This window comes from Cryptotermes secundus, unplaced genomic scaffold (genome assembly GCF_002891405.2).
Source record: "Cryptotermes secundus unplaced genomic scaffold, Csec_1.0 scaffold818, whole genome shotgun sequence".
NCBI classification, from domain to species: Eukaryota; Metazoa; Arthropoda; class Insecta; order Blattodea; family Kalotermitidae; genus Cryptotermes; species Cryptotermes secundus.
In genome coordinates, this window is record NW_019744129.1 from 210,346 (window position 1) to 232,103 (window position 21,758).

General features: G+C 39.2%; 1 protein-coding gene across 1 annotated transcript in view; it reads left to right on the forward strand.

The window, feature by feature from the left end:
• Positions 1-21,758, forward strand: part of LOC111874541 (poly(A) RNA polymerase gld-2 homolog A) — a 48,649-nt gene that overhangs the window by 4,114 nt on the left and 22,777 nt on the right. Inside the window, exons 3-6 of the mRNA XM_023870118.2 lie at positions 6,562-6,765; positions 11,664-11,808; positions 14,788-15,066; positions 16,228-16,329. Of these exons, the coding sequence (XP_023725886.1) occupies positions 6,562-6,765; positions 11,664-11,808; positions 14,788-15,066; positions 16,228-16,329 (730 nt within the window). The remainder of the gene's footprint in view (positions 1-6,561; positions 6,766-11,663; positions 11,809-14,787; positions 15,067-16,227; positions 16,330-21,758) is intronic.

Genomic DNA, 21,758 nt, shown 5'->3' on the forward strand with positions numbered 1-21,758 from the left:
CACAGTCCAGTCAAGTAAATTGCTGCTGACCCTCGCCGGCACAGAGATTCATTGTTCCGCGTCCAACAGAACTCGTGACCATATTTTACTGTCTGACGGCTCTGGTAGCCTTGAGACCAATTCTTCGGCGGTAAGTAAAAAAATAAAGGTATCCCTGTAACGGGCCATGGAGACCCATAGGGTTGTCAGATGTTGAGGTTCCCACATTTTCTAGACAATCGGCTCATAGATGACATTAAGGTTGTCAGCCCTACGCGCCAGCCTCCCTTTACCCCCCAAAATATTCCTGATACTCATTTCTGTTAGAGGCTGAGTCAACCCCAGGGTCATAGTGTGGCTGAAAGGATTAGGCAAATTGAAAAAATCCAGTGACCTCATCGGGATTCAATTCCACGACCTTCCGGCTTGTAGCATAGTGCCTCAACCAAGTACAAAAATTAGGGATACACAGACTCTCCTTGGATACGACGCGGACCATATAGAAAATGACACGTCTAACAATTCTATTGTTGCGTGTATTCGTTGCAGCGGGAACGTTTTTACTGAGCCATTGCCTCGCAGTGATAGGGGGATACACAGACTGATGGGATGAACTTATGAAGTACGCCGTTGAGATGGACTCGGTAGCCGTGATATACATATCAAGTTGCATAAAGATTGGTTCAGACATTCATAAGTTGATTTGGGGGGGGGGAGATCCGTAGGGGCAGAGACAAGGCGATCTCATGCGCCACCTTTCAGTTTTTAAAAAATTAGAAAAGTAAGCTAAAAATAAAAGGCTGTTTATGAGATCACCTTACTGTCTGTGTGCCTCCTGATCTGTGCTACTCAACGGCTAGGTTAACGTATTCACAGGCTCTTGCTACGCAACAGCTAGGTAAACACATTTCTGCCACAACGAGTACACACGCAACAGTAGAAGAATCATTTAACTTGGTGTGATTAATTTTTTCCAGAATTTCTTGTGACTCTCGAAGTATTCTGAATGAGACGCTAGTACCAGCACACGGTAAAGATTTTGCATTCAGGACATGTACGTGGACCGGTTATAAAATAACCGGGCTGATGCTCTAAAATCTGTATCAGCTAATCACAATGGAAATAGCTCCATGCGAATTTTCCACTGTTGGAAGCAATGCTGCAGGTCTTTTTCTGATAGCTTCTTCACTTCGCCTTTGCCTTCACTGCAGCTGTGGACTCGAAACAGGTTCCTTTTATTGCAGACTTGATCTTTGGAAATAAAAAAAGTCACACGGAGCTAAGTCAGAAGAGTAGGGTGCATGCTCCAACACGGAGATCGTGTGCTTCGCCAGAAACGTCTTGACAGACAGTGCGTTGTGTGCTGGCGCGTTGTCATGAAGAATTCATGAGCCCTTCCACATTTCAGGTCTTTTTCTTCTCATCCATTATTGAAGGATTGTAGTAGACATGGTTAACAGTCTGACCTTCAGGCACCCATTCAATGTGAACGATCCCTCGGGGTATCGAAAAAAGGCCATCGTCATTGCTTTGAAATTTGACTTGCTCTTCCGTGTTTTGTTTTTTTTCCTTGGTGACTCTTCCGATGCATAGTTTCTGGGTCATACTGAAAAAAAAACCATGATTCATCACAAGTTATTACATCCTAAAAAGTTTGGATCATTTTCAATGTTTTGAAAGATGTCAGCACAAATGTTCATTCGAGTTTCCTTTTGATTAGGAATGGGGATTCTCGGCAACATTGTCGAGCACACTTTTTTCATGTTAAAATGTTCATGTAAAATCTGCCAAACACTCTTTATCAATGAAGAAAGCAGTCTTCTGGGATTTGGCACCGTGTATATGTGGTGTTAACCGACGTTTCGGAGGAACGTATCACCCCCATCTTCAGGGTTGAAGAAGTATAAGTAAATCTGCAAGCGACAACACCGTGAGACACGGTCAAGCAGACGACTGCTTTCTTCATAGTCACCGCCGTGAAAGCCTCAAATCTTACTCTTTATCAATGTTAGCTAATTCAGGAACTGCTCGAATGCTCAGGCAATAATTTTTTAGCAGTTTCACCGCCTTTTTCAATGTTAGCATCTGTTTTTGATGTGCAAGGCCGACCAGGATGCAAATCGTCTTCGATCTCTCCTCTTTCCTCGTTAAATCTTTTGAACCACTCAAAAACTCAAGAATGAGGTAGACATTCATCACCCCACACTTCCATCAACAAACTGTATGTTTCTGTTAGCGGATTTTCCAAGTTTTGCAGGGAATTGCACATTGACATGTTGCTCTGCTTAACATATTTCTGACGGAGCTCAGATACGCGGTCCGCTTCAAACAAAGGTTGATACCACACTGTTGGCCGTATGTCCTTGGAAGTCTTAGGGCTGATAGAGGAGAGGACAGTCTACTGTGCCAGGAATACAGTCTGCATAGTTTTTCTTTAGACAGATGGTTTTTAAAGAAATTGCATCAGAAACTATTTTGTGAACATTGCTACTGTAGCCACTGGAACAACCACTACCACCCGTGCTTTCTAACTAAGCGACTTGTATTCTAACACTTTGCATCAGAAACTATATAAAAATAATTTACATATATATTGTTACAAATTTGAGTCTACGAAAATGCAAAACGTTAAAACACAGAGACTCACAGTACTTGTTCCCAGCTAAAAAGAAACCGACAGCTTGAACATTCCACTCGTTTCACGACCGAAAGACAAACTGCGTGTGTACGAGTATGTGGTTCGGGTGAGACATGAGCAAGGGAGTAACAGGTGGGTTAAGTGGAGCGTAGTGTCTGGAATGGTGTGACTGAGCTAGTATCAGGTGTTGAATTCCATTTCAGTAACATTAGCCAGTTTATAATTATGCCTGTCGGTTTCCTTCATACTTGGTGTGAACGAAATTCAAGACGAGGGCAGAGGTGTAAAGAAAATAGAGGGTAAGGTAAAGTTGCCCCTGTGCATAACTAATTAAACATTGCTCCATGAAGGCATATTGGGGAGTGGATGTATAGATCCACATTTTCTTGACCTCGGCACTAGCTGGAGGTGAGTGGTCACCTTCACGCCCCAGCCGCTTTCCCCCCAGGAATAGAGTCCCTGGTATCCATTGGGTAGGAGGCTGGGTGGGCCCCAGAGCCGGCATAGACGACGTGGAGAAGGGAAAATTCTTGACCTTACCTGGATTCGAACTCTGACCCCTCAGTCATCCAGCCCATAGCCCGTCGCTATACTGACTACCCTACCCCGGCTTCTAAATAAAATAGGGGGACCTAAAGTAATACACAGGCAAAGTATAGGAATCGTGGTAAGTGTTTACAGTTTTGTGAAAAAACAAAGTGATGAAGGATTAGGTCAATTGGAAAGCCAGTCACCTCATCAGGAATTGAACCCGCGACTTTTGTGACTTGTATCATAGTGCTCAACTAGCTATGCTGCCGCATGGGTAAGGAATTCAGCACACCTCACAGTAACGGGCAAGAATAAAATTTAAAATTGGTGTAGATGGTTTTGGTGACCGAGTGACCACCGCTTGTCGGCGAAGTTAGTGCCAACTTTAGCGGATAGAGGGTGTGGCTTGGTCAGCGCAACGAACCTCAACAGCCGTTAATTTCGGTTCTCTAGACCTGAGCCGCTATTTCCTTGAAATAGCTCCTCAGTTATCCTCATGTGGCTGAGTGGACCCCGTTTGAGACCAACTATTCTCAGAAAATCTGGTAGCGCTGGGAATCCAACCGGGACCTCTGAATCTGTAGCCAGGAACTCTGACCACTAGACCAGTATGGTTCGCCTGCAGACTAAAGTCACAGAGTTTGTTGTTTTATTTGTAGATGGTTTTGGCAAGTGTGTAATTCGAAGAGCAATTAACGAATTTCATGCTACAGAAGGTGAGCGGCCTACTTTAAAATCTTTGTTAGTTTAAGGAAATGATTAACTTCAGTGGTGGAAATTGGGTTCTTTGGAAAATAGATATTAAGATTTGGGCTGCAGGTGGAGGAAATTGGAAAGTGAAAAAAAAAAAAAAGACTCGCCAGAAAGTATATTTGTACAGCAAGGCCAACATATTTGAGAAATATAAATCATTACAGAAATGAGGGGCGCCCTGTCATCTACACAAATGAAACTTTCATGACGGGCAGTTCAGTGGAATAGAAGTTGTGTAAAATATTCACCAGCCACGTGAAGTAATACAATCTGTGTAATCGTTTTTGTGTTTAGTAGTACAGAGGATGTTCTATTCCTACGTGTGCCACAACCACTAGCACACACCATTACGCTCCTCCTTCCACAGTTTTTTTGTACAGCTTGCTTTACAAGGGTTGTGTTTGGAAGGTCACATACATTTTGAGAATCCCTGAACCTAGAGATATTATTAAGTTTAAGTAAACATTGCAGATGACAAAAATAGTTTCTAAAGATGGCAGCCAAGTGGGTTGGCATATTGGTAGTGCTCTATCACTAGATTTTGTAGAAGCTCAATTTTAATACCAGCTGGGACACTAGCTATCCTCATTCAGGTGTGTGATTTTTCTCAGTTCCACAAATAAATTCCATTGCTCATGACCTTAAAGGCACAGAAATGAAAACTAAACTCACTTGAGTAGGTTATATGGTCAAGTCTATGTGACCTACATTTTATAGACATTCATTGAGGGCGCTGTCATTCTGTCTGTATGCAGTCTGTTAGCCCACATGTTATTAAGCAAGTCAAAGGTAACTATGGCCATGGCAGCTCTCATCCTCCCGGGAAGGTCCATCAAAGTAGTATTCAGTATTGGCACATACCCATTATTGATTTATGTCACCCTCACCCCCATAAAAGGGAAAGAGGAAGAAGGTCAGGTGATTGAGGTGGCCAAGTTATAGCCCCACATCTGCCATTCCATTTCTGTGGAAACTTGTGGTTTAAGAAGTCTCCCGACCTTTTTAAAATATGAAGGCACTGCATGGTGTTGGACAACATATCAAGGTACTTAACGTCCATTATTTATCATCCATCAATATTGCAATACTCTTCCATTCACCACTCAATTTTTAGTTTAACATTATACACCTTGATACTACATGTTTCAGCCCCAGACGGCCATCTTCAGGTGTCTTCATATGTTACAATTATTTTATTAAATTGTGTTAAAACTGCTACACTCTCTTAATTCATGTTAAAATCACACGCTGTAGTCCTCTTTTCAAGGTAAAACCAGGTAAAATCCGTTAAAGTTTCTATTATACCCACGTTATTTTGGTACATATTATTTCACATCACACGGGGTGTCGTCCATNCTCACAAATGTATGTTTGTCCAGGGTGTTTTGTCTCGGCAGCTTGCCCCTCACGTTTGTAGCCCACTTTTCAGTTATGACTGCCATATGCCCCTGGTTTGCGTGTTTCCTCCACAGCGTGTGGTGTTGTCCTTACTAGTGTTGCAATATTGACGGATGATAAATAATGGACGTTAAGTTGAACAATTGCGACGGGATGCTGAAATACAGAATCATATCTAGGTACACTATACTGGTCAGAGTACTTTTGACAAAGAAAAAAGGCCCAAACACCTTTTGTTTTGACAAAGCACAGATCGCATTCAACTTTGGTATGCCTTTTTGTGTGTTCACTTCATGAGGAATCTTTCACTCTCTTTTATATTAACATTTCCACCTCCTCACAGAAGACAATTGTGACAATAAGAAATCTGGTATATTGAAGTCTTGAAAGAATGTTACAACAAAGATGTAGCAGACTTCTTAGTTGTGTACAGTTACATGCTGCATCAGTTGGTACCTATGATTTTCGAATGTAAAACATTTCCACAGAATTCTGTGGCATGCTTAATTGGGAGCATGCTTGGTTCAGTTGCATGGACTGCAGATGGAAGCTGCTCAGATTTCATCCACCTGGGTTTCAGTGATTTGTCTCTTGGGGTCTTTTCCTGTACAAATGCAGCCAGTCTGATAAAAAACTTTATACACTAAGAAATCACATTTAGTAGGTGGTTCCCTTCTAAGCACAGTATAAGGTCTCCTTTGTGCTGTAACTTCAGACCTAGTTTTATGAAATCACAGTAGCTTTTTATGCGAAACACCATTTTTATAACTGTGACTGTAGTGCTTAGGTAAAAAGATTTAGAAATTTAAGTGACACAGATTATAAACTTGATAATGTAAGGTAAAATGTAAAAAAGGTAAAGTTATTGCTGTGCCTAATTAAGAAGCTCCACACCTTGAAGATGTATGGTTCCATCATTCTTGGCCTTGGAACTAACTGAATGTAGGTAAGCAGTCGGCTTGACACCTTGGCCACTTTACTACTGGGGAAAGAGCACCCAGTACTCATTGGATAGGAGGCTGGATGGGTCCCAGAGCCAGTCTGGATGCTGTGGAGAAGAGTAAAATATCTTGCCTCTGCTAGTAAGCAAACCCATTGCTATACCAGCAGAGCTATCTTGGCTTCCTGTAAACCTAATGACCATCCTGGTGTGTGTACCCATTGTTGCTGTGATGTGCGTGTCTATCTGCAAATAGTTTAAACTATTCAGAAAAATTATAGTTTGTTTCTAAAATAAAGTTTTCATTCTGAACATTTCACAGACTTCCAAGATGTAACCAACGGGATCCAGTGGGTTCCAAGCCAGATCTGTCTTATAACTCAAGTTCTGACTCAGGGTTTTCATCCCGATCACCTACTCCCAGTAAGCAGCAGTTACAGCAGTCAGCACTTTCTGACACAAGCTCACTGCAGCACACTGATGACAATGAGGCTAGCACTAGCTCATCAGATATTAAAGGAGTCAAGTAAGTGAAACATTTTAGAGCACATATGGACCAAGAGCATTCATGTGATCAGATGTGAGTTATGAATATCCTGTGACCTCAAGAGAATAAAATGTTTGACTACTGTTATTGCCATAAAATCTTGATTGCTTGCTTAATTGGTTGGTTTCTTGCTTGCTTACATGATCGATTGATTGGCTGGTTAGTCAGTCAGTCAACTGATTGAAGCAGGTCTTCAGTATATGTACGAGTATAATGTGGGACTAATTTTTTAACCTGATGGTTTATGTAGGAAAACATGAAAATTTATTTTATTTTAATAAAAATGACAAAATCTCTCATGGTGAAATGTATTTTTTCAGTGTTAGCTTGCTTGGTATGTTTTCAGAACAGTAATTCATGAAGTTTGAAGATATTTGCAGTCTTGTAAGGAATATTTATGTCTAACCTTTATCATGCAGGAACAGAGGATTTAAATTCCATGTACTGTGGAGCTAACAGTCAGATTTTAACTCAGTGGTTTTTGGCTCATAGTAGTATTAGTACTGAAGAAGAAAGTTTATATCTTTCAAACAAATGCTGCAAAAATAATTTAGTGGTGCTAGTATAGTACTGATGCTGAAAATATCGTTAAATTACTCATAAAGTTAATAAAATATTCTAGTAGAAAGTATTTGAAAGGAAGTAGCTTGCCAAATTCTGTACTGTTATGATTTACTATTGTTTCATGTTAGTCATGAAACATGGGGTTTGGTTTGCTGATTGGATATATTGGACTCCAAACTACAAATAATTATAATACTGAATACTGATTGTTGTTGTGTAGACAGTATGTTCTATACTTTATATATCTTAGTTATAATATTGTCACTAATCTACATGCTTAACACATCACTACAGCACATGCTAAGTCTGAGTCTATTATGTCTTCACTAGTTGTTGCTTAGTTATGATGCTAACTATAGAGGTTCTGAACGGCCAACCAGAAACTATGTTCACCAGCCACTGACTCAAGACTGGCTGGCTTCAAAGTCAAAGTCAGAGTTACTTTATGACTAGCAGGTACAACTGCAGCTGGCCAGTGCTCGGTGTGACAGGCTTAAGGTGGCTTTTCAGCTGAAGCGCAGATCTCCCTTACACTCAGTTCCATTAAATTCTGAAACAAAGTCCGATGAAATTTTTATAGTCTCTTTTGCTTTCACAGTATGACAGAATGGTGTAGCTATTCAGTATTCTTGGACCAAGTAGGCAAGAAAAATAATTCCCTCCCCATTTCCATGTTCTCTAACTAACTGAGTAGCTGAGATTTGAGGTTGTGGTGGTAGTTCTGGCAGAACCTGTTGCCTCCATCTTCTGTCCTGAAGGTAGAAGCAGCAGGTTTCTCCAAGACAGCAACCTTCTACCAGACTGCATGGTATCACATCCCAGGAAACAATAATCACATATCTGTTAGTCATTTTATCCCCTTTGTTGATGTAACCTACACACCAACTATGATATTCATCAAAGGTATATTTTTTTAACTTTTAGGCATTAGAAATATTGCCATGTTTGAGTACTTGATGCACTTTCATCTTTCAGGCAATTGCTATTAAATTAACCTCTCATCCTAGCATGTATATCACTTATTTTGATTTTAGTGTCTTATTCTCAAATCCCCTTTGTACTTTTTGCTTCACAGATTTCTGAGTCAATAGCATCTGAGCCTAAAGCTTTTGAGACTGAAGTTACTATTAAAATTTAAAAAAGGGTATAAATCATCAGGTCCTAATCAAATTTCAGCATATTTGGTACATACAGAAGGTAAACTACTGTGTTTGGGGTTCACAGCTTATTAATCCTATTTGGAGTAAAGAATAATTTCTGCAGCAGCATAAAGATTTTGTTGTTGTACCTATTTATATAAATGGGGATAAAATTGACTATAGTAATTCTTGTGGGCTGTCACTGTTGTCAACTACATACAAATTTTTCTACATTTTTCTCTCATTTCAAACTTTGTGTGTAGATTAAATTATTTGATATCATCAGTGTAAGCTTCACTGTAACAGATCAGCTAATGATCAGATATTCTGTATCCACCAGATATTGAAGATAGAATGGGAGTACATTGATGAAATGCATCAACTAATTATAGACCTCAAAATCCTATTATTTATTTAGGAAAAAAGTACTGTAGTGCATTTTCACTGAGTTCCGTAGCCCATGAAACTAGATAGGCTAATTACAGTATGTTTAAATGAGAGCTATAGGAATGTTTGTGTATGTAAATATTTGTCTGATATATTTCCTGTTGAGAATGATAGAGGCAAGACATTTTATCACCATAGCGTGTAACTTTACTTTCAAGTTCACCATGTGCAAAATATGAGAAAACCAAACTGGATTAGAATTCAAGCTCTGAATATGCAGTTGAAAATCCAGTCATATGCTTACCATCATGACCATCTGTTTGTTCCATGTCTGCAGTCTCTACCCATGATCGTGACCAAAATAAATTACTTTCTAACTGGAATTTTGAAGGTTGTGGTGCAAGGACCAGTCCAGACCTACCCCTTAGGCATTCCCATTCAATCATTCATTTTGACTGGGATTATGTAGTCCAACATTGTTAGATTTTCAGTACTAGGGAGTCATGAAACATGGTAATGAAGGTTTGATACCTGCTTGCAGTTTAGTTTTCAGAGCCTGCTCAGAACAAACAACAAACTCCGTGATCTGTAGTCCGCAAGCGAACTATACCAACTGAGTGACCGCCATTTGTCAGCAAAGCTCATACCAACTTTTGAGGATAGAGGGTGTCACATGGTCAGCGCAACAGTTCCCCACGGCCATTAATCTCGGTTTTCTAGACTGGAGCCGCTATTTCCTTGAAATATCCTCACATGGCTGAGTGGACCCCGTTCCAGACCCACTACTTCTCAGAAAATCTGGTAGTGCCGGGAATCGAACCTGGAACCTCTGAATCTGTAGCCAGGAACTCTGGCCGCTAGACGATAGAGGCAGCCAGAGCTTGCTCAGGAATCTTAATTAATGTTACTTGTTCACAGCTGATTCGGTACAGTGACTTGGCTCAGACTAGCTGAGTTAGTATAGTGATTATTCTCAGACTAGATGAGCAAGGAATGGGAGTTTGATTCCCAGCAGAGGAAGAGATTTTCCTTTTACCACAGCATACAGATCACGTTGTGAAGCTGACGACCCACCTTCATGTAATGCTGAGGTTAAGAGTGCTTGTAATTATACCTCCTCTGTGTCCCATACATCTTCATAGCATGGTGCTTAATTAAACACAGGGACATATTCTTTCCTATGTGGGAGAAATTTAAGGCAAACAACTGATAGGAACTGTAAAATCAACAAAGCAATTTGGGCAGAACTCATATAAAGCTTACTGTCTTGCTGCACAGACTTCCATGCCTACAAATCCTGTTATTCGTGTTTTCAGCATATCCAACTCCTCACCCAAATTTTTATTTTTATTTTTACAATTTCCCAGAACCACACAGTTTATTCTTAAACAGATCCGTCATCAAAACCAACTCCTTCCCTTAAAGATTCTATCTCTGAACTCAAAAACCAATCAAGTTCCACAGCTCTGAAGAATGCTGTTTGTGCATATGTTTTGTTTTGAATTTCCCCTGCCAGTTTTAGGTGCATGAAATCTCAGCTTCAGTGGGATATATTGCCTTCTGGTCTGTGCTCCTGATGTTCACTTACTGGGCAAAATATGAATACTATAAAGAGAAACACAGAAGCGTGGTTGGATGCTAGTAAGGAGGTTTAGAAGTAAACACAAAAAACTTATATGTTCTTGTCTCACCAAATAGCTAATAAATCGTTTGAAATACAGCAAAGTTCATGTACTTTGGCATGGCAGTAGCAAATCAAAATTGAATTCAGGAAAAATTAACAGCAGATAACAATTTCTGCATTCTACATTCAGTTCCAGATCTTTTGTCTTCCAGTCTGCTGTCTATAATTGTAATGATTAAAATGTGTAACTGAAGCTATAATCTTACCTTTGTTTTGTATGGATGTGTGTCATATTAATGAAAGAATGTAATTTGAGAATTGAGAGCTGGGTGATCAGGTGAATATTTGGACCTGAAAATGAAAAAGCAATGTGGGTTGGATATAGTGTGTATGTGAAACACAAGAAATACATACAGAATTTTGGTTATAAAACCTAAAGGAGAGAGGCTGCTTTGAAGACATAGACAAAGATTGTAGGATAATATTTAAATGGGTCTTCTTGCATTCAGGTGTGAGGATGTGGACTGGAGTCATTTGGATAAGGGCTCTTGTGAGCATGGAAAATACTCTTCAGGTTTGATAAAGGTGGAGGCTTTCTTGAGTACCTGCATTGTTATTGGCTCTTGAAGAAGGACTCCACTTCCTGTAGTTAGTTCTAAAGTAGATGTTTCAGAAAATGGATCCAGTGCCCAAAACGTATGTATTAAATATATCCAAGGTGATGGGCATTGTCCAGCAATGTTTGTATAACGAATAGACCCATTGTCACAGACCTTTAGTTGAGCATATTTTACTTCTCAGCATGCACATCATTCCTTATCAGTCTCTTTCTGTGTTCCATTGTACACATTATCATCTAAATGGACAGAGATGAAGCATGGAGAAATTTTGTCCTGGCTTCACTCCCAGGGAAATTACTTACAGAACTAACATGATGATTAGTGTATAGGAGTCTATAAGTTCTGAATTCACATTGCCATCATGAAATAGTTCATGAATTTGAGATTGAGGATCCCCCCCCCACAAAGGGATCATGTCTCTCAGTCTTCAGTTAGTGAAGATTCATAGTACTTAATACCTTAATACAATTACTTCAGCAGAAACCTATTATGTAATATTTGTTATTTTGCCATAATACATTGATACAAAGAACTCATGTTTAGACGCTTGCATGATGTTTATGGCACACCAGCCCTGAACAGTTCAATAAGAAGTGGTCGTCACCAGCCTCAACAACAGCAACAGTATTTCCATCAGCATTCAGCACCTGCACATTCAATACACACAGTGCCCAGTCTTCAGTTCTATGTAAGTCATTCATTTTGATAATTCTTATCTTTAAATATTAGATTTTCTTATATCAGATATGATGGAAGACATATATTGGAGTAGTGACTTTCCAGCTGTGTTCCAAATGGGTTCCCGTGGGCTGTTCAGATGAATTTTTCAAATATCAGCTTTTCTATCCCCCCCCCCCCNGGCATTATGCATTATCTCGGTTTATGCTGTTTTTGAAAATGGTTCTGCCTCTGTCTTCAGGCAAAAGAAATCTAACCTGATTGGTCCACTGGTTACTAGTCCAGTGGACCCATCAGATTAGGTCCCCCTCCTTTTGTTTGAAGACACAAGCTGAATCACCTTTGAAAATGTTACATTTTTAGGATAAACATAGACTATAGATATTGTTTATGGTAAACAAGGAGTTCCAAGGGGATCTCAGAAAGGCTGCTTTCTTGTTGCACAGTTCTTGCGTCCTGCAAATCTGTTACTGTTATTTTATTTCTGTCAAGAACTTACTGTTTAAGTACAGATTCTGTGTGCATTAAATTTGTCAGATGCAGCTTCAGAGTTTCAAACTGTCATCGTGTTTGTAGTCATTGAGTTGCAGACATGTTTTACACATAATGTGAATTCTGTGGTCTATTTCCATACCAGATATCACGTGCCCAGCTACAATGGTTAGATAATTATCACCATCAAACTGAAAGCTGAAGACATTCACATATGGCCATCATGTTAGCTTACATTCTGTATAAAAATACCTTAGCAAAAGTTGCATATTTTTCAAAGATCTATTACCATACATCACATCAAGACCATACATGGTTTCATTCATGAGCTATGTTGTTGTTATTATTGAGTATAGAAAATACAGTCATACCAAGTTTTTGAAAGATAAACCACTGGTTGAAAAGTTGAAAGGGGAACACACAGACAGCATGGACATCTCATAAGTATAATTACCTTCCTTAAGGAAGGAAAGGAGGCCATAAATCTATGATGCATTTGTCAAAGACGTTCAGAAATGAAACGGGTGTTGTATTCAAATTATAAATCCAAAAGCTTATCCTAACTTAAGTAGAGTGTGGTCCATAAGTATACGAAGCAAAGTTGGTTGGTTGGTTTCCAATGGCTGCATTTAGGATCGTTTAACCCATTTTGCTTCTTGCTTCCCAATAGAGAGCACTCAAGTTCTTGCTTTGTTGCATCTCCTTGTTAAGATTAGGGCATTGAAGTAGGTGTTCTTTTCCCATAGATGATCCTGGCAAATTGCACAGTGTACATTCTTCTGTTATATATATTCCTATCTTACAAAGATCTGCTGCAAGGCAGTCATGTCCTGTATTCAATCAAACATTTGCAACAGCATCTTTTCTTGGTTTCTTGCTGTTAATTTCCCAAAGTTTTCCTATTTCTGACGTGGTAAAGCTAGGAAGCAAAGTATTCTGTCATTTAATGTTTGGTGTCAGTGATCCAAAGTCACTTTTCCTCCGTGTAAGATATTCTTACTTTAGTGTTCAGACCCACTGTTCCCCCAAGGATCCTTAAATGAGGCTTTCACTGTATTTCATTGTTTCTGATTATAATCTATTTTCAAACAAAGGAAGAGTATGCACTTCAGAGATTTCCATTTACATAATCTGGAAACTGTGAATCATTTGCTTAGATTTATCCTCAGACAAAATCCACATTTAGATTGAGTGAGACAAAAATTGAAAATTAGAATTTAATTGATGTTGTTATATTGTGACATTGATTATTGAACTTCCTTGATTTGTTTTTGGAACAGTGTATTTCAAAGTCACTTGGAGTTAAAATGTGCTGTACAGATATGTTTGTCACAATATGTTCATATGACACTGGATTTCATAGCACATTAGCATTACCATGAAAACCTTGCTGTATGGCGTTACTGTTTCAGAGAATTTGTAATAAAGAAAACTAAAGTGTTTCTGTCAAGAATTCCAAGTACAAACACAAGTAAGACCTGTGTTAGGTGCATTATGACAGTTGTAAATTAAAGAGAACTATTTTGTTTATTTTTATTATTAGAATGACAAAATGTACTGAAGATGAAAAGTTATATGTAATGTTTCATGACGTAATAATTTTAGGAGGTTATTCCTGTGATCATTGTGTGTGAAAAATGTTATATCAACATGGGTATGATTCTCAACAATTAGCAGAGCTATCAGTAGGGAAATTTGATGATTTCGGTATATGACAGACACCTTTATCAAAGCAAGAAATAACGCTTAATTGTTGTACATAATTTTGCATACCTTGGCCCTTCACTGATGTAACAGGTGTTCAAAATGTCAGCATTCAGCTTCAGTGCATATTCTTGAATGTTCCACAATGGAATGTACAAAACAACATTGGCATAACTTGTGCCCACCATGCATTCATAAACAACATATTTCGTGTACCCCCATGTATGGAAGTCATGGGGGTTGGGGTCTGATGCTTGTTGTAGCCAGTTCTACAAACCCAATTGGCCAATCCAGCAACCAGGAAGTGTTGATTCAGGTCTTGTTACTGTAGTATGGACCTGCACAGACCTGCATTCCATTGTGTGCTTGCACAATAACACCCACACATTTCAGCTCATGTATCATTCACCTACTTAGAGCTGTTTAACTGTTCAGAATTTTACCCATGATGCTATAATATTTTTCATTTGGTATGACTTCAGTAATATCCCAAGAAGTTATGACATAAAGTCATGACATGCTCTGTTTATATTTGTAGGATTTGAGGTTCTCACAGAGGTGGATATGAAGTGTTCTATCTTCTAGTATATAACACCATGTAGTCCATTGACAGTCAGCCTACACTTGGAGCATGAATTTCAGTGGACTATGCATCATTATATCCCAGAAGACAGAACTCTGCATATTTATATTTGTTGATTTTCTTCATTTTTTATTCACAGACAACTTTATTGTAAGTAAAATACAGTACTCTAAATGATGGTTGGCAGGTAATGGTTGTATTATTTTTCAGCAACAGCAACAAACTTTGCAGCCTGGATTAATTCAGAGTGAGAATCCTTATCAAAGTAAACGGCGTTACCATTCTGGCAGACATTCTCCACCACTACCCCTACATCCTCATCACCATCGGCCTTCACGCGGAGGACGCCGCCTGAATGGATTTCTGCTGCCCCTCTCCAGTGGACCTGCACCAGTTCTTATTGCTCCTGACCGATTTTTGTCACGTTCACATCTTGTACAAGTTTCTCATGCACCACCACAGCTTGTCTCTGGCTGTGAATGGGATAAGGTAACCTCTTCAGCTTCTGAGATGATAAATAGGATTATACCCCAACGTAACCCTTTGGTCACTTTCTTGGTGTGTAGACCTTGATATGTTCCTTCTCGTACGATATCTCGTCATCATTGAATTATGGTTAGGATTATGATTAACCCTCCTATTGTTAGCAGCTCTTGATTATATTGATGGAATCATTTGATTATGCCCGATATTGTTACTATGGCCCCAATAGCGCCCGTTAGTGGTCAGGGTCTCTGTTCCACTAAATGGAATGGGTGGTTTCTGTGTCTTGTCATTAATTTACTTCTCTAGAGTATAAGGTTCTTAGAACTGCAAATACGTATGATTGGATTACGGCTACGGCTGATTCTAAGATTAGCAGTAGGATTTGTGCAATAATTAGCACCCCTAGGAGAGATTGTGTAATTGTTGGTCCGTTATTTCCTAGTAAGGTTAATAAAAGGTGTCCTGCAATTATGTTTGCTGTCAGTCGGACTGCTAGTGTTCCTGGTCGGATAATGTTTCTGATTGTTTCGATGCAAACTATAAATGGTATTAGGGGTGTTGGGGTTCCTTGTGGAACTAAGTGTTCAAATATGTGGTTTGTGTTGTTGATTCAACCAAATACCATGCATTTTTCTTCACCCATAGATATAACATGAACATGTGCTTTTGAGTAAAAATAAAGTCTTATCTTGTAGTTCTTTAAATAATGGTACTGCAATCATGAAAAGTTCAGTCATGATACTACTGCTTCATCCCAACCATTCTTAACCAGTTTGATATATTTTCCTCATATTTCATATTTATAAGTGGACTAAGAATATGATAACGTTTAAGTTCAGAGCCAGTTATAATTCATAATTGTTGTATACAAAGTTCTAAGAGATTATATATGTCTGCATGTTCATGTGTGTTTATGTACAGTAGAACCCCCATTAAATGTTAGTTGATTTAAGGTGTTCTCCCATTAGAATTCAGTTTCGGTGATCACAAATCTGTAATCTGTCAACATGCACTGCTGCTCAAGTAAATGTTGTGTGGAGTTTCATTGTGTATGTATATGTGGACACACACTCACATAAGTGTGTGTGTGCGCGTGCATGTGCATAATTTAACTTCAAAATTAAAATGCAGAGACATTAATGATAATAATTATTGATATTTCAGCTATCAGAAGGTATATGGAACAAATTCATGATACATCAGCAAACAGAAACTACGTATAGGAAGAAGATACTGCTCTGGAAATGCCTGTCAAATTCCATTCAGGTAAAAGCCAAATGAACCTATGCACAATGTGCACTATATATCAGAACTTGAATTTAAGGAAATTAAGTTCAGTAAAATAAGTTACCTTAACTGAATCATGTGTAAGACCTGCACAGATGTGGTAGGTAAAGCAAATTGTACATATTCATAAAAATTACTGTAATTTCAGAAATATAAAAGCAACTTGACAGTTTATGTAATTATATGTAATATATTTTAATGAAACAAAAGCAGATAATGTAATGTAACAGTAGCAAGAAGATTAGAGACCTGCAGGGAGGAATAAATGAATTTAAGAATGGTTGCCAAACTGGTAGTACATAACTTAGTAAAGGATGAGAATGGTGGTCTGCTTGTAGATTTCCACAGCATTTTGAATAGGTGTAAGAACTAGTTCTCTCAGTTATTGAATGTACATATGGTCAGTGATGTTAGGCAGTTAGAAATACATACAGCTGACCCATTAGTACCTGATCCTAATTCTTTTGAAATTGCTATTGGCAAAATTGAAGAAGTATGATAATGATCAAATTCTGGCAGAACTGATTCATGCAGAAGGTGAAACATTGCATTCTGAGATCCATGAACTTGTTAATTCTATTTGGCATAAGGAAGAATTGCCTGATCAGTGGAAGGGGTCTATTATTGTACCAGTTCACAAGAAAGGTAATAAGACTGACTGCCGTAATTATCATAGGATAACGCTGCTGTCAACTTCATACAAAATTTTATCTAATATCCTTCTTTCAAGGTTAAGTCCATATATAGATGAAATCACTGGGGATCATCAGTGTGGGTTTTAACATAACAGATCAACTAATGATCAGATCTTATGCATTCGTCAGATACTGAATAAAAAAAATGGGATACAATGAGACAGTACATCATCTGTTCATAGACTTCAAGAAAGCCTGTGATTCAGTTAGGAGAGAAGTATTGTACAATATTCTGATAGAGTTTGGGATACCCATGAAACTAGTTAGGCTGATTAAAATGTGTTTAAATGAAACCTATAGTAAAGTCTATATAAGTAAACATCGTCTGATGCGTTTCCTATCTACAGTTGTCTAAAACAAAGAGATGCTCTATGACCATTGCTTTTCAATTTTGCTTTAGAATATCCCATCAGGAAGATCTAGGAAAACCAAGTGGGACTGACATTAAATGGTACACACCAGCTGCTTGTATATGCTGATGATGTAAATGTAATGGGAAATAACATACACAGAATATCTAATTGATGCTAATAGGGAGGTTGATCTAGAAGTAAGCACAGAGAAAACTAAGTATATGTGGTCTGACAATAAAGTTTGCAAACTCATCACGGTAAAAGTGCTACATACCTCAGTCCTGAATATCACTGTGGTCGCCTTCAGAGTACTCTTTGGAAGCTATGCACTGATGCCAGCGCCTAATTCACCCTTCTAAACAATTTTGGAACTGGTTTTGTGGAATGGCCTTCAGAGCTGCCGTCGTATTACTCCTGATGTCATCATTGTCTTCAATATGCCTTCCTTTCAATATTTCCTTTATGTTTGGGAACAGAAAAGAGTCATTGGGGGCTAGATCCGGTGAATAGGGAGGGTGTTCCAGCACAGTTATTTATTTACTAGCTGAAAACTCCCTCACAATGCCATGTGACCAGGTGCATTGTCATGATGCAAGATCCAAGTGTTGTTGGGGATGGCACACCAAAATACACTCAGACAGTAATAGACGGCACTCAGAAAGAAACTGCCATGGATCAACAACAACACAGCTGTGGAATGCTGATATGCCAGTGTCATCAAACCATACTGAGATTTCTGTTCACTGCTACCACGACAAGCACACGGTGGCAAGTTGATGAACTTCTTGTCAGACCTCGTATGTTGCTGTCTCATCACCAGAATATAGTACAAAATCATAACATAAAGATAGCTAATCCGTTGAAAACGTGACAGAGTTCAAATATTTGGGAACGAGGGTAACAAGTCAAAGAGTTTTATTAAGGACACATTTAAGAGCAAACTAAATTTGGGTAATGCTTGCTACCATTCAATCTTCTGTCTAAAAATACAGATTAAAATACACAAAAACAGATTTTTGCCAGTAGTTTTATGTGAGTGTGGAATGTGGTCTCTGACAGTATGAGAAGAACATAGACTGAGGTTAATTGTGAACCGGGTGCTGAGGAGAATATTTGGACCTGAGAGGTATGAAGTGACAAGTTGTTGGAAAAAACTGCATAATGAGGAGCTTCATAACTTGTACACGTTGCCAAATGTGATTAGAACGATCAAGTGAAAGAGGATGAGGTGGGTAAGGCATGTAGCACATATGAGGAGAAAATGAATGTATATAGGATTTTGGTAGGAAAGTACGAAAGAGACCACTAGGAAGACCTAGACATAGATCAGAGGATAATAGGTATTAAGATAAATCTTAGAGAGATAGGATGGGTTAATGGGGACTGGATTGGTCTGACTCAGGATAAAGGCCAGTGGAGGGCTCTTGTGAACACAATATTGAACCTTTGGATTCCATAAATTCTTAAGTAGCTACACAGCTGATGGCTTCTCAGGAAGCGCTCAGCTCCGTGGAAGCTTTAGTAAGTAATAGTTTCAGTTCAGCTTATGTCATCAAATGAGAATATAACAGTTATAAAAGCGATTTTTCAAAACTTTTGCTATATTTATTTCCATAAAATACACACTTTTTTACCAGAACCTTGTATCTGAAAGTTGTGATGCATAAAATATGGGAATACTACTTTTCAGAGTATAGTGTTACTTGTTATCAGTGTGAGGTTAGGTAAATTGTAGCTGCTTAATATTGGGGATTAAAAAATTGAATTGTATGATGAAGTACAAAGGGTGTTCCATATATAATGCCTCCTATTTTTTTGTGTTAATATGTAACGTCTGAGCTGGATGTTGGTGGTGTTGTAGTAAAGTTTGAACTTTCCCGCCAATGTACTGTTAGTTTGGTTGTCATGCGACAGATAGCGACAGCAGAGCAGTCTACCAAAATGCCTGCCTGACATAGAAGTGAGTACGAAACAGAGATGTGTTATTGAATTTCTCACTGCCGAACAAATTGCACCCATTGACATCCGTCGACGCATGCTAAAGGTGTACGGAGATGATACCTTGGATGTCAGCACAATGAGGCGGTGGGTAGTACGTTTCAACAGTGGCGAAAGTGAAGTGCACGACAAGCCACACCCTGGGCGTCCCTGCTCAGCTGCCACTCCTCACAATGAACAGCGCCTCGATCAGCTCATCCGTACAGATCGGCAGATAATGACCAGGGAACTGTGTGTATGGCTTAATATCAGCTGTAATGCATTGGAAACTATGTTGGAGAAGCTGGATTATCGCAAAGTTTGTTCCAGGTGGGTCCCATGGATGCTTACACAGGACCACAAAACTCATCGAATGGAAGTCTGTCAGGACCTGTTGCACAAGTTTGATGCAGAAGGTGACAAGTTTCTGGACAGCATCGTCACTGGAGATGAGACATGGTGTCACCACTACGAGTCAAAATCCAAAAGACAGTCCATGGAGTGCCGACATCCGGATTCCCCAAGAAAAAAGAAGTTCAAGACACAGCCATTGGCAAGGAATATGATGTGCACGGTCTTTTGGAATAGGCGGGGTGTGACTTTGTTGGATTTCCTGTAGCCTGGTGAGACTGTCAATTCTGAACGCTACAAGATGACCCTGACTAAGCTGAAAGCCCGCATTTCTCAAATCAGGCCAGAGAAGCAGACAACCTTTCACTTACAACACGATAACACTGGACCCCCTACCAGTTTGGCGACCACCGTGCTGGGCTGTCCTACCACATCCACCTTATAGCCCCAATTTAGCACCTTCAGACTTCCAGCTCTTTGGGTCTATGAATGATGGACTACGTGGGCAACATTTTTCAGACAATGATGCTGTCATTGCAGCTGTAAGAAAGTGGCTAGCCTCTGCTAGCGCAGACTTTTATGGGCGCAGAATACAGGCTCTTGTTCATCGCTGGCAAAAGTTCGTAATGAATGGTGGTGATTATGTGGAAAAATAGCTGTAAGTAGCTGAAGTCTTGCTCTATTTAACTGCGTTATTATGTTTTCTGTATCTGTTGTAGTTTTCTTTAAGGAAAATAGGAGGCGTTATATATGGAACGCTCCTCATACAATTTGCAATCCTTTGTGCATATTTTATTACAATTAAAACCATATTTCAATAAAACATAAAATGAACATATAATGTAATAGTTTCAGTTCATTGTTTGCCCCCCCCACCACCACCAAGAAAGAGGAGATACAATTTCAAAAGTATAGCCTTGAGAGCAATTTTTGTAAATTTTGTTTTGTATTTATTTGCATAATTTACACACACTTTTGACCAAAATTGTGTATCTGAAAGCTGTAATATGTAAAATGTGGGAATACTGCTTTTCAGGATATAATGTTATACGAGGGTTGGAACTTTAATAGTGGCAACACTGCTGTAGAGACGCCATGCAATGGAACCAAATAAAGTCGCTTATACCACATGTTAGTTACATACCTATCTTACCTCAGAACAAATGGACTCTCCCTTCCCACATCACGCACATGTGCAGTGACGAGAGGAACAGAGCCTCGTGTTAGCTGACGGTCTAATGTAGTGTTGTCATGATGTTTTCGAAACAGGAACAGCGGAAGGAGAGGCTTTCTTACGCCATACATTACACTGGATGACACATGGGCCAAATCGTACAAGCTACAAATGAAACGACAATTGAACGAATGGCGTCATTATGGGTCACCACGAAAATCAAAAGTTCGTCAGAACCCCAGCAATGTGAAAGTTATGGTGATTCTCAAGTGCAACTGTGATGGCGTTATCCTAATGCATACTGTTCCCCGAGAGCAGATCGTCATTGCGCAGTATTACTGTTCATTTTTGGAACACAACCTGTGACCAGCTTTGAGAAAGAAGCAGCGACACTTTCTGCAGAACCCACTCTTCGTTTGCAGGACAATGCTTGGTTGCATGCAGCAGAAGCTGTGGCTGATATTGTTTGATCGATTTGGCTGGGAAGTGCTGTACCATCCACCATAGTCCCTGGACTTAAGCCCTTGTGACTTCGACTTGATTCCTAGGATGAAGGAACCTCTTCGTGGCAGTCACTTCAGAAATGTTCCAGTGATTCTTCAGGCAGTAGACCGCTTCTTTCGAACTATCAACACAACAGGCACTGCTAAAGGTATCCTGTGACTTCCACATCACTGGCAACAGGTTGTACACAGTGCTGGTGACTACATTGAAGGACAGTAAAACTTCGAAACATGCATCTATTTTGTATCAGTTGTAAATAAATGGTTGCCACTATTAAAGTTCCAACCCTCGTACATTATTAGGTTCCCTACTTATTATTGTTAAGTACCATAATAAAATATGAGGGATAATAAT